At 37.9% G+C, this 13,112-nt stretch overlaps 1 protein-coding gene across 1 annotated transcript in view; it reads right to left on the bottom strand.

The window, feature by feature from the left end:
- Positions 1-13,112, bottom strand: part of LOC117306850 (plexin-A4-like) — a 35,939-nt gene that overhangs the window by 11,857 nt on the left and 10,970 nt on the right. Inside the window, exons 7-23 of the mRNA XM_033791405.1 lie at positions 12,167-12,299; positions 11,103-11,256; positions 10,910-11,009; positions 10,636-10,753; positions 10,291-10,425; positions 9,152-9,247; positions 8,512-8,620; positions 6,611-6,792; positions 5,575-5,729; positions 4,800-4,908; positions 4,175-4,311; positions 3,823-3,987; positions 3,315-3,456; positions 2,463-2,699; positions 1,097-1,273; positions 450-672; positions 72-211 (exon numbers count right to left, since the gene is read on the bottom strand). Of these exons, the coding sequence (XP_033647296.1) occupies positions 72-211; positions 450-672; positions 1,097-1,273; positions 2,463-2,699; positions 3,315-3,456; positions 3,823-3,987; positions 4,175-4,311; positions 4,800-4,908; positions 5,575-5,729; positions 6,611-6,792; positions 8,512-8,620; positions 9,152-9,247; positions 10,291-10,425; positions 10,636-10,753; positions 10,910-11,009; positions 11,103-11,256; positions 12,167-12,299 (2,512 nt within the window). The remainder of the gene's footprint in view (positions 1-71; positions 212-449; positions 673-1,096; positions 1,274-2,462; positions 2,700-3,314; positions 3,457-3,822; positions 3,988-4,174; positions 4,312-4,799; positions 4,909-5,574; positions 5,730-6,610; positions 6,793-8,511; positions 8,621-9,151; positions 9,248-10,290; positions 10,426-10,635; positions 10,754-10,909; positions 11,010-11,102; positions 11,257-12,166; positions 12,300-13,112) is intronic.

Raw genomic sequence — 13,112 nt, forward strand, 5'->3', positions numbered from 1 at the left:
TTGGGGAAGGGCTCTCAACAAAAGGTGTCAAACCTGAATGAAATGCAGTTGAGAGAATGGCAGACACTAACCTCTTTATCCTGAGTGTCCGGTCTCTCTTGCCCAATGAACAGCATATTACTGGCGTACTCTCGGTGACTGACAAATGGCATTCCAATTCCATGCAAGTCACTCGTCAAATCTGTCAAGTCTGTCTGAAGTTCGGCAAAGGCTGAACAAGAAGGATTTACATAAAGAGTAGAATTAGATATTCATACATCTTAACCCATTGAGTTTGAACCCACCTTTAGAACTTTCAGAACTTGAGTCCACTGCCCTGGACCATTCAGCCACAACACCCCAAAATAAAATAAAACACAGCTGAACATCAAGACTAACTATTTTTTTTTTAACACCTGATGTCAAAAAAATTATGTCTTAGCAATGTGTTCATTGTAGGACGTCTTTACCTTGTTTGATCTCATCCGAAAGATCCTCTTCCAGAGATCTCATATCTTCCTGGATGAGTTTAGCTTCTTGTTTGGATCCATATAGCTGAGCTAAGAAGCACAAGGCTATGATGAGAACGCACACCACAATTGCTCCACTGATTGATGCGAGTAGGATTGGTGCCAAATCAACAGGGGGATACTTAATGTATCCAATACGGAACGCTAGATTGCTGTGAATTACCTGCAGAGAGAGGAGAGGAACAAGGTGCAATATGCTAATGTTTTAGTTCATGAAGTCACCAACACAATTATGGTGGAAATACGATATGGAAAGGTTTGAGGCAACACCATGTAATGACTATCTCTAAATGACTATCTCGTAATAGCCATGTAATGACTATCCCGTAACGACTTTCTCCAAAAGACGATCAGAGCCTACTGATTGAAACGTCGAGTTGAAACCAACGGTTCTTTTCAAAACAACCCCCAACTCATTTTGAGATAGTCATTACATGGTCTTACCGCAAACCTTTCCATAACACAATTATGATTACCAAGAAACATCTGTAGACTTTTAAAAACTATTTTGTTATTTCTGTGTTTTGACCCAAGTCAGATGGATATTTCCTGAGTAAATCACATCTAAGATTTCTCCTAAGACTTACCCAGACCACAGGAAGACCTCTCTCTGTGTCTTGGCCATTGAAGTCCCCGGCAGATGGTTTTTCCTCAGGTAAATTACAACCAAGCGCTGTTTCTTCAATAAAGTTTACATCACATCTCACTGGTCCAACATACACCTCTAATTCTGATTCAGTGATTGCATTGTTGATTCGTTTTCCCTGAAAGTTAAAACATAAATACGAATCAGTTGTTTTTAAACATAGAAACTATGTTAACGAGAGCTCCATTGGAAAATGTCAATTCAAGTCATGACCTTGAATTTGACCTTTTAGGTCGAATGGAAGTAGGTTAGATCTTGCAGCCGTCTGTGGCTGCTATGAGCATTTTGGTACAAGCCGTTTGTGGCCGCTGTGAAATCATTGGTGCAACAGTTCAATACTTAGGTGTACGCCGGTAAAACTCAAGATATCAATCAATCAGTTTATTTCCACAGTATCGAACTCGCAATCAAAATCAAATCAAAGGCAGTGTAAATTGGAAGTTAAGAAATAAATATTTTTTTGATAAGATTAATTGAATGAATAATAAGTATGGACATTCATGAAACTGTGGAGGGACCCATAAAGAAGCGAAGCTTGTAAGGTTATGGGTCCCTGAGTAAGCGTGTGCATTGAGCCGATAATTATTGTTATGCTTTGTGGAAGATAGTACTCCAGGTAGGAAAAATGCTCCTGAAAGGACAGGTGTATTCAAGAAGGTTCAATACACACGCTGCTAATAATGAAAGTAGTCACCTGGACAACCAAACAATAAACAAAAACAACAAACACAGATACATATATATTATTTGTTATCCCTTATGGAAATTATTCCATAAATTGTTAACAGTCCCAGCTGCTATTATAGGGTTTGAACTGGTCTCTCATGACTGGGCATGCTCAGTGGTCTAGTGGTTAAGATATCTGCATCAGAATAAAGTGGTCATGGGTCCGAGGTGGTTAGACTGTAGGACTTGCAACTACAGCATTATGAGTTTGAATCCGGCTTGGCTAACTGCTGATTTCACAATAAGTATTTCTTCCTAGTTACTGATTTACAGTTTACCAATATGTGCAATTCATCATCATAGATGTTAAACCAAGAATACATGAGATTGGCTGTTGCTAGCTTGGTGCTTATACCCCTTGTTGAACTTTGCATTCAGTCTCTTGTTCGGAGATCATCTACACAAACAAACAACAAACTCAAGTAGTTTGCCTATGGGACTCAGGTAACATTGAGCGTACATACAGTACCTCAAGTACAGGCTTGGGGCAAAACAACAATTTTAATTGTTCTAGACAGATATTGCATTGGTGTTATGAAATGGAATTATGAATAATCAATTAACCCTTGATAAATCCTCACCGTGATCGTCATCAATTCTCCCGTCTTCTCAAACAAGTCGTCCTCAAACTCATCATACTCTGGATCAGGAAAGAACTCCAAGTCGACGTCGTTGTCTTCTGACCACGTTAAGAGGTCACTCACACCGTCCATAATGAAGCCAAAGGTCACGTTAAGTTGTGATAAAGAGCTGCTTATGGCTGATGTTATATTTGGCGTCTTGCAACGCATGAGCTCTGGGCTTTCCACAGTACAGCTCTAAAAATACACATTTATCAATCAAAAAGTTAATGAATTTCGCTTTTTACATGATAATAGTAATGATAAAAACTTATAATAAGCACATATCCAATCTTTAAGTGCTCAAGGCCCCTACAAGAATACAATACATCAAACTGTACAATAACTTACAAATGCATAGATGGATCATGACAATGAAATTGCAATTACAGTAAGCGAGAACATACTGGAATTAAGTTGAGATTTATAAGTACTTCAGGAACTAGATGTTTATGCTCAGCGGTAATACATCCCACAAATAGGAGCAAATGTAGCAAATGACCCGCCCCCCCCACTCCTTTTGGAATGAGGCTCAAAAGGTTTAGAGGCTCTAGGTTATTGTAGACCAGGTCGAGTGACAGAGGGATAGGACCTAAGAATGTGGCAAGAAATGTGGCAAGGAATCTAAGGCCAAGTCACAATGCAGCGATAACGAAAACGATAACGACCAACGGGAACGCAATCCATTAGTTGAAATACTTCACTTGAATACGCCCACGCTCATTCAACAAATCGAGGGCGTGCATTTTATCGTTCATGTTTTCATTCTCCTTGTAATGTAATATTGGCAAATGTTTTAGCATGTTGACTCACCTCTTCAAAACTGGTATTCTTGGGTTCATCACTGCCAACTGATCTTTTAGTTTTGGTGTTTTGTGTAGCAACTGTAACAACAAGTGAAGCCATCTGGGCAGTGTCTAAATGAGTCCCTCTGACAACCATCTCCCGACCACCACTGGGTAATGAAAAAGAAATCAAAGGGTTAAAGATAATAGGATACAAGTAGCTAATCCGGTCAGAAAACAATAATAAATACTTCACATTTTAAATTTCCAGAATTTTCAAAGAGATTTCCAGTAAATTTTCCACAAAAAAAACCCCACTTAAAATAAGACTACAGAGAACAAGCCTGCGGATAACCAAAGAGCGGCAAAAAAAACACCTTCTAAAGGCCATTCAGATCGCCTAATATAGCCTGATATAGCTACAAGTTACTCATGAAACTGCAGCCTTAAAATCACACAGTGAAAATTGTGGACAAATGAGATGTTGTAAAATTTCAACAGTCAATTTAACATATATTGTTCTTAGATGTACTCACGCATAGATACTGGTGGTTGGACTGACTTCAGTAATGACCGGGTTGTTAGTGAAAGTGAACATCACGCTTGTTTTGTCTGCTCCATCAAAAGACATCTTGAGAACTTCTGTCTGCCCAACAGGCCCCTCAGAGCTTGTGCACACTGCTTCAGTCTCTGTCACTGGGCTGTGAAGTAAATAAAAAATATACAACCAATGACACATCACTATAAAATACTTTTTGTAACCAACTGTGAATAAATGATGCGATGCTGATCAGACCTCAACCTAAAAGAGTAATCAAGAAAATCTCTGATAACAGGCTCTACATCAAGTAAATGAAACAGGACCTCAGTTTTTATGTCTTTACTTGCCTTGTTATATTGCAAGCTTTATCACCAATGAATGCCTGAATATTCCGTCCTGTACTTAGAGCCATTCCGTTGATTGTTATACGAGTCCCACCAGCTGCTGGTCCAAAACGAGGACTGAAACTTGTAATAGATGGAACCTAGCAGGAAAATTAGAACAAAACACAATTATTATATAGGCCTACTAATAGTAGACTCTCATAATCAACCATAATCAATAATTCAGTTCCTTTTCTTGTTTTTGAAGAAGATGAGGATATCAGTGGGGTAGGTTGGGGAGGGGGGGTGACAACAGAATGTTTGTGCCAGATTTGTTTGTGGACAACTTTAAAAAACAAATGGAGAAAGTTTTCATGCAGCCCTCAAACCTACATTGGAAGACTTTCACCTCATTTGTTCTATCACCGTGTCTTAAGTTTTCAGAAGTTAATCGAATACGAGAAACTGGAGCACTGAACCATACTCTAGAGCCAAAGGTGGACATCTTATGTAGAAAATGCTCACATTTCAATTCAACAGCAGTCTTTTTCAAAGGCTAAATGAAAGTTATTTTCAAATTAAGTGCAAATTTAATATTCCACAAATCATTCTTTATAATTACTCTAGACTCCACTTCAATCAGACTTACCCTATATTCAAATGTGACATTTCCTGAGCTCTCCTGTGGTGATGACCCATTAACTGTCAGAGATATCGGCACCACACTTTCAACTCTTGATTGAGTCAGACAACTTACACTGTGGAATAAGGTCAGATTACATAGCTGTAATGCAGAATGAAGGGACTATGATATTCTAACAATGATAATAATAATAATTCATAATAAACACAATTCAATTTGCGCCCCTTAATGATCAAAAGGGCAAGACAGAGTATAAGAAAAAGGCTGGTAACCACGCCAGTGCCCAAACAATAAATCCTATCTCTGCTGGCATTAGTAGTGTTTTGATCTTTTCAGCAGACAGAGTGCCTCTATCTAACCCTACATATGTAAAACATTTAAACTAAATGACAAGGCACCGGTAGAAGACACACAAGAACAATTCCATTAAATACAGTATAAACAAGATTTGTATGAGTGGTCCGTATTGAAATGCTCAATTTGTTATCTCCATAATTAACATGATAACTGCTCTTATTTATAGCATGCAATTTCAAAGAAATTATCATTGCATCTCAAACACTATTACCCCTGGTCACTGGGCAATTTTTTCATCTTTAACCATCTCAGCTCCCTGGGTGGGTAGTAAATAGGTCTAGCTATTTAACAGTGATCAAACACTCATCTCCAACCGAGTAATAGTAAGTTTTCAAACTTTTAAAGGGGCACCAAGGCCAAGACCAGGGCAACAGAGTTCATGGCTTCCATGTGATTCAAGGAATGGGTTGGATAAATTTCTTACCTGTGGCCAATTTCATAAAAGGCTTCCAGTCCATCCAGATAGCACTCTTGGTCTCCAATCATCACATTCAGTACAGTATGGAACCCTGTGCCAATATCTGTACCCATTACAGATACTATGGTGTTACCTTCTATTGGTCCACTCAGTGGATACACCTAAACAATCAAACGTCAAGTCAAGATGCCATTTATTGATGTTAAATCATGATTATGGTATTGGATTTCTCGTTCTACCGATATCTGTCTCATTACAAAATAGTTTTGTCAAATTCAAGGAAAACATTAGTATAGATTTATCAATCTGAGAATATTCATTAAGTCGAACAAAATCACAATAATGTTCTATAGTATTAATTTTAATTTTTTTTTTTTTTTACCCATACACCGATGTGTGTTAGCACTGTATACTCAGTACTTTCCCAAGTCCTGTGAAAAAATATCACAGGCATGTTACTCGGGTGGGATTCGAACCCACGACCCTTGCAATTCTAGAGCAGTGTCTTACCAACTAGACTACCGAGATTGCCCGGCAGCTAGAGGCAGTTCGAATCCTATGTTTTGGCAGCGGGTTCTATAGAGCGAACAACGGTAAAAACATTAAAAAAATATGAGCCCAAACGTTATTGTCAATTAAGAATAGTTCTGATGTTCAGTCACCTCTTTAAAGGCAGTGGACACTATTAGTAATTACTCAAAATAGTTATTTGATTTCGAGACCTCAGAATTAGATTTAGGTCTCGAAATCAAGCATCTAAAAGCACACAACTTCGTGTGACAAGAGTGTTTTTTCTTTCATTATTATCTCGCAACTTCAACAACCAATTGAGCTCAAATTTTCACAGGTTTGTTATTTTGTGCATATGTTGAGATACACCAAGTGAGAACACTGGTCTTTGACAATTACCAATAGTGTCCAGTGTCTTTAAAGATAAGGTCAGGGCAGACAGCTTTAAATTCACAATTTAAAATCTGTCATGCAACACTATTAATTAATACTTCACCCGCTATAGAAATCAATAACCGATAAATCTACTCACCCCTTTGAGGATTGGATCAGGGCAGCTGGCGTTATTATTGTGGGTAACCCACTCTCCTTCTGCTGTTGTACAAGACTCTCTTAGTTCACACATAGCATTACACCAAACACACTCCAGCTCTGGCCTGGCAGTAACACACCGACTACAATCTGGCTTCAATACTCCACACTTGTAAAGTGTTGCTGTGGCAAAACAAAATTCAGATAAGAATTCTCAATTGTCATTGCTTCAAAAGACAGGGTCTTAAATTTGGGGCCATATCAAGATCAAATATAGGGCCACTGATTTTCCGTTTCAGAAAAGTGCAAATTCCGTTTGGCAAAAACATGAATTCCGTTTCAGGCACAAAAAATTCCGTTTCATGTTTTTTTAATTAGATAAAAGGTTGTTTAATACCCAGGGACACACTTATTAAAATAAATTTGCGATAAGTTGCACTGTTGACTTCGTAAAATGTTCATTTGAACTGACAAATTTCAAAAAAATACTTTTTTTTATAATTGTGGATTATTTTGTATACTGCTGTTCTAAAAAGGTTGCACTGTGACTGCAGTATCAATGCACATGATGTGATAGACTTGATTCCAAGTCTAAAACTGCAGTTGATTCTCTGCATCAGCCACATTGTAGGCTAATGACAGGAGTGTATCCACAAGAGGGCGCTGTTTCAGCATGATCAAAGACTTGGGAACAAGTCTATGGACGTGACCATTCTCCATCCACAAACAAAATGTCAGCCATTTTGTTTTCGCTTTGGCGACAGAATGTTGACAGTTTACGGTTTTATTTTAGACCTTTCCGAGATGAAAAAACATTGTATGTGTTCTTATAGATCATAGGTAAGCTAGTTTGTGTATTATATTGTTGGTAAAAGAGAGGGAGAAAATGCAATTTGGGTGAACAAAAAATGTTTAAAACGTGCCGCGAATAATGCCCTTCGCTTAACCATGTTAACAACGTGTGTACATCATGTGTGTAAACATTGAGGATGGTGTGAAGTAGAACAGAATGATCCACGGTTACGATCTCGTACTTTTTAATGGTCTGATTTCTGATGCCTTTTTAGTTTAACAAAAAGAATCTTAATAAAGAATGCAATTTCAATAGTTTTGGCGTCAAGAAAAAAAAAAAAAAAAAAAAAAAAATCAAATTTTCTGAAAACCCGTTTTCCGTTTCAAAGGGCGGATTCCGCGAATTCCGTCCGTTTTCCGCGATCGCGGAAAATCAGTGGCCCTACAAATAGTGTCCATAATTAATGTTGGATGGACCTAATTTTAACAAAACAAAACATCAAGTCAATAGAGAACTAACTCAGTCAATAGCAAATCAACACCCTCCCTTACAGGTTCTTATGCCACTGCGGTAAGTAAACCCCCGATTCCAGACCTTGTTTGCCATTACATTCGGCTTAATGGGAGGCAAGCCCAAAGTTCAGAGATTCTAGCATTACATTGTTGTCTTTCCCTTGACAAGTCACTTAAGAAGTTCTGACAAATAATAATGCATGTGGGAACACAATATTTTCAAAGGGTCTGGGTACTTTTTGTAGGACACAAAACACAATGTCCACAGATTTACATTAAACTCACACAGTTTCAAGATAATGTTGGTAGAAAGCTTCCCTTAAAATATTACCATGCTGAGGTGTTGTAGTTTTTGAGAAATGAGTAAAACAAGTCACAATAGATGAACATTATTTTTGCAGGTAAAACATTTATTCGTGACATTGTTTTACTAATTACTCAAAAACTGGACATTGTGTTTTGTGTTACAAAAAGTACCCAAACCTTTAATACTGGCATAGAGTGGTTAAGAAGAGGGGTCTCCATTAAGGGTGAAAAATGTATAGGTTGGCAGGGGCAAAAGGACTCCCCATCAGATAACTATTGATTCAAACTCACCATTATTGTTGAATAAGTCATCTAGAATGTGAGGGTTATTACTGGTGTCTGTCCATTCAATGGTCAGTTTCACAATCAGCTCTGCTTCATCAGTGGAAGTGTAGGTATACTGTGGAGTAGAAAACAATCCATGGAAGTTCTAAAAAGTCTAGAGAGTGTGTATTTATAACCAACTTCGCTACCATTGGCAGCGCGCCGTATCACCCGCTAGCTCTGCGTAGGTCTCTAACCCCTGGGCGGGAAACTCTGATCCGTGTCTTTGATTGGCTATCATATACACGCAAAATTTGAAATGCTGTGCGTCTTCAAAACGCTCTATACGCCGAAAAAAGATGTACATATTCACTTTGTTTTGTCACGCAACACTGAACATGACTTTTATTACAAACAGCACATCCAGCGTGTGCACGACTAACGCTCAACACAGAACGGATCAACCACAGGACTAATTGTAATATCTCTTATATTTGGATATTTTCAAGTTACACTTCCAGGGGTTATGATCCAGCAAGGCATGCTGGGAAAAGATGGCGCGGCGAGATCGATCACCCCTGGGAATGAGGTTGATTTATAACAACTTTATTTTCCAATCAAACAAAATGGTGTACTTTGTAATGGTTAGAGGAATAATTTAACTTACAGCTTTCATGTCACACATGATGGTATCATCATTACGCTGAGCAGTTGTACTCTGACGGACTCCCTCGATATCAAAGCTACATTCAAAGCTAGTTGTCTAAAAAATGAAGAAGGAAAATGGACAGTGGGAGTAAGTGCAAAGATATCAAACGAGGGAGGTTCTTGTTTCCCTAAAACCCCCCCACAATAACAAAAGACCAGACTTTCAATATCTTGAAGGAGAGAGAATAAGGTTGTTGTATTTTCCGTTTAAACAAAAAATTGTATAAATATTATTGTCTGGTGTATTACACTATCTCATTAGGCCAAGTAAAAAAAGAAACGTGTTTAGCATCCCCGCCCGCCTCCTTTTTACAGGCTGCCTCCTTTTTTTTTTTTTTTTTTTTTTTTTTTTTTTTTATGCACATTTCTTTTTTTTTTGAAAAAGGGTTATTTGAAAAGACCTCAGCTAAAACAATCTGAATGTCTTGTCTGTATATCTTGACCAAAATGTTTAATTTATGTATCGTGTGTTTGAGCAGTAGAAAAAACAATGGATATTTGAAGAAAAAAAAATTAAGAATGGCGGCCATCTTGAAATAAAAAATAAAAAATAAAAAGCCCCTCCTCCTTCCTGTTTTTGAGAAACCCAGACGCTAAACATGTTTGTTTTTTTACTCGGCCTTATGCGATCAATATCTTTTAGTTCCTCAATCTTTTCAATCCTTTTACGTTTCCTGTATGTCTATTTAATGTGAGCCAACCCCTTTTTTAATGGCAAAACTCTGACTATTGCAAAGTATTTTTTTTTAATGTTCTGATTATCTCAATACTAATAACTTTACTTGTTTAGACTTAATGGTTTACCTTCTTTTCACAAAGGTCTAAACACAGATATTTGTGATTCTACAAATACTATGTGACAAGTAAAATAATTCACATCCAGGTACTTTTTAAATACTCCGATTAGCCCGCCCTCATCGGCCGCAAGACGTCAGAGGGTCACTCTTTCCTTTGACGTCGAAGACATAACATCATTTATATTTCTCCGTCTTTAAACACAGGTAATTACTATTCTATTTTCCATTTATTCTCTCCTAGATTTCACATAAATTCATTTTGCTGTGGAATGCTGATTGATCAATAAAGATATTAAATAACCTGGGTCTGATCAGGTAGATTTGTAGTCATGACTTGTAAACTTCTTTCAATTCCATTGGGAAGAAGGACTTCAGTATTCTGAGCCAGCAGCTGAGGGCAGGAACCCGGACCCTTGGGTGAAGACAAAGCTGGATTCTAAAGAAATCACACCAGATAATTATTTACGAGAAATTATTTCCTTATTTTGAATTGTGTCAAGAACTTATCAACTCCATTAAAAAGATGTTTGAAGAGATAGGAATAGGATGTTCTTTTATGTATTACTTAAGGAAATTAAAGTGCTCAAATTAGTTTATAACTGGTAAATTTCAGCAACTCAAAAAAAGAAAACATCTTTGATCTTACGTTTTGTCCTGTAATGATGATTTCATTGTCTCCTGAGCAAGTAGAACTAACATGAGTGCATCTATTCTCAAAGACACACCAATCACAGGCCCATTGACTACCAACACAAGATACACAACTACAACAAACACAAATACAAAACAACAATATAAACAATTGGCAAAAGAAATACAACAAAATAAAAAATCTTAATAAAAAGTTATTTGAACAAAATTAAAGCTTTTTATTTTTACAAACCAAATTGCAACAAAGAAGAAGAAATTAATGTTCTTACGAAGTATGAGTGGAGCATTCATAGAAGTAGAAACTTGTATCCACAAAACTGACTGATGTTTCACTGGAATGGATGCTTAGTGTAACCTGAACAGCATCATCTGCAAAATGGAACATTCATAAAAAGTTGTATGTTTATTTTATTTTAACAACAACAATAGCAACAAATGGCCCTAGTTTAGTGTTTGACTTACCTCCTGGTTGAATTGGTGGTATCCTATTACCAGGTGGGGAGACACATCTAAGATCCTCATTAGTCTTTGTAGCTTGAGATACGTAGGATCCAAACCAACACTCATATGTCATGTTGGTCAGTAAGTCTGGTAACTGCTCTACACTCACAGTAATCTAGTAAATAATACAATTTGTAGCAAATAAGATACACAGTTGTCATAATTATAACATACAATTGAACATCTTGTATATGAGCCTACAGCGTATATTAATTTTGATTTTTACCCATATACGCCGATGTGTTTTAGCACTGTATACTCATCAGTACTTACCCAAGTTCTGTTTAAAAAAATCACAGGCATATTGCTCGGGTGGGATTCGAACCCACGACCTTTGGAATTCTAGAGCAGTATCATACCAACTAGACCACCGAGATTGCCCGGTGGCTAGAGGCAGTGCGAATCCTATGTTTAGCAGTGCAGCGAGTACTGCAAATGATATAATAGATGTTAAATTTGCATCGGGGATAAAGCGTAGTCTTAATTTTATGGTTCACACAGTTTAAATTAGACTTGGGGACTTGATTCTGTATTTCTGAGCATCTGACAATAGCTTTTGTTTACACACAAATAACTGCAAACTTTAAACGGTCAAAAAGAACTCTCAGGGGAAGCTTTTCTTGAGAGCGTTTGTGTCCATAGGCTGAGGGCTTGCGCCCCCAACTCAAACGACACCATCGCTACACGATTAATAGGGTCATTTTTACCTAGTAAATTGTTTCTAAATAGTTCACCATTACAGAGTGAGCCTAAATAATTCACACTGTGAGTGAACCTGAAATTAGTGGCACAGATATAGGTGTACATGTATGTGAGAATAAAGGGAAGTGGGATATTCAGATCAAAAAGCCACTTAACCTAAATTCATAAAACCACAATCATGCAATATTGATATCATTGCGGAAGAATGCCAACTTCTGCCAAGTAGTACTTCCTGTATTGGCAAGTTGTTTTGAGCCAAGCAGCTGTATGGAAATGCGCAAATGAAATGAACATGTCGGTAAGCAGAAATACATTACTCTTACCTGTTGTTCTGTAACAGTGATTGGTAGATTGTTATAAGGATCCACATTGGTTATCTCAATACACTGTGCAGTATTGTAGTCTAACCATCGGGTAGACACATCAGGCATCTTGCATTCGGAATACAGGGTGCATCTATATAAATAAAAAATTAAACATTGATAACTCAACCAACTGCTTGAAAAGAACCATAGTCAAAGACTCTACAGGGACTGTAAACACAGTTGTCAGAATGAATTTTCAGTGGATTTAAAAGAGAGCAAAATTAAAGCAGCTTTTTACCTGCAAGTTAAACAGTAAGCGCCGAGAATTTTCCATGTTTTCAATTCTGTTTGAGGAGTCGAAATCGGGGAGCCATCAGTTCGCGCGAGAGCAGTGATCTCGCAAGAGCGCTATCTCAGCGCGTGGGGCCGATTTAACGACTTGTCCACAAGTCTAGGATTTCTGTTTTCCTCTTTAAAAAATACTTTGAATAGCAAAACCTTGGCCATGAGACACAGTGCTGATTGGATCAATCGCAGGGATTCAGTGCTGGATGCTGGGTCTGATTGGACTTGCCTCCAAAACATAATGGGGGAATACAATGTTTGAAGACTCTGGAGGCTACATATTTCCTTTATTACAATGCAAGTCCATAAAAGGGGATTACCCAATCACACATATGGCAGAATTCCAGCATTTTGATACCACAGCCTGTTCTCGTTGTGTGGGAGAAACAAAGAATTGCACTGAGAGTGAATGCTGTGTGCCCGCCTCGCAGGTAAGTATGGGTGGCCTTTGCTCTGGTCATCCAATGGGTGCGTTCGTTTAGCTTCCCTGGGTTGACCCCTGTGTGTGGCGTTTTTTTTTTTCTTCCCAGGACGAACGTGGGTAGTTATCTGCACACGTTCGTCCTGGAAAAAGAAAACGCCACACGAAGCTAATCGAACGCACCCAATGTGACAAGAA

Source organism: Asterias rubens, chromosome 2 (assembly GCF_902459465.1).
Source record: "Asterias rubens chromosome 2, eAstRub1.3, whole genome shotgun sequence".
NCBI lineage: Eukaryota > Metazoa > Echinodermata > Asteroidea > Forcipulatida > Asteriidae > Asterias > Asterias rubens.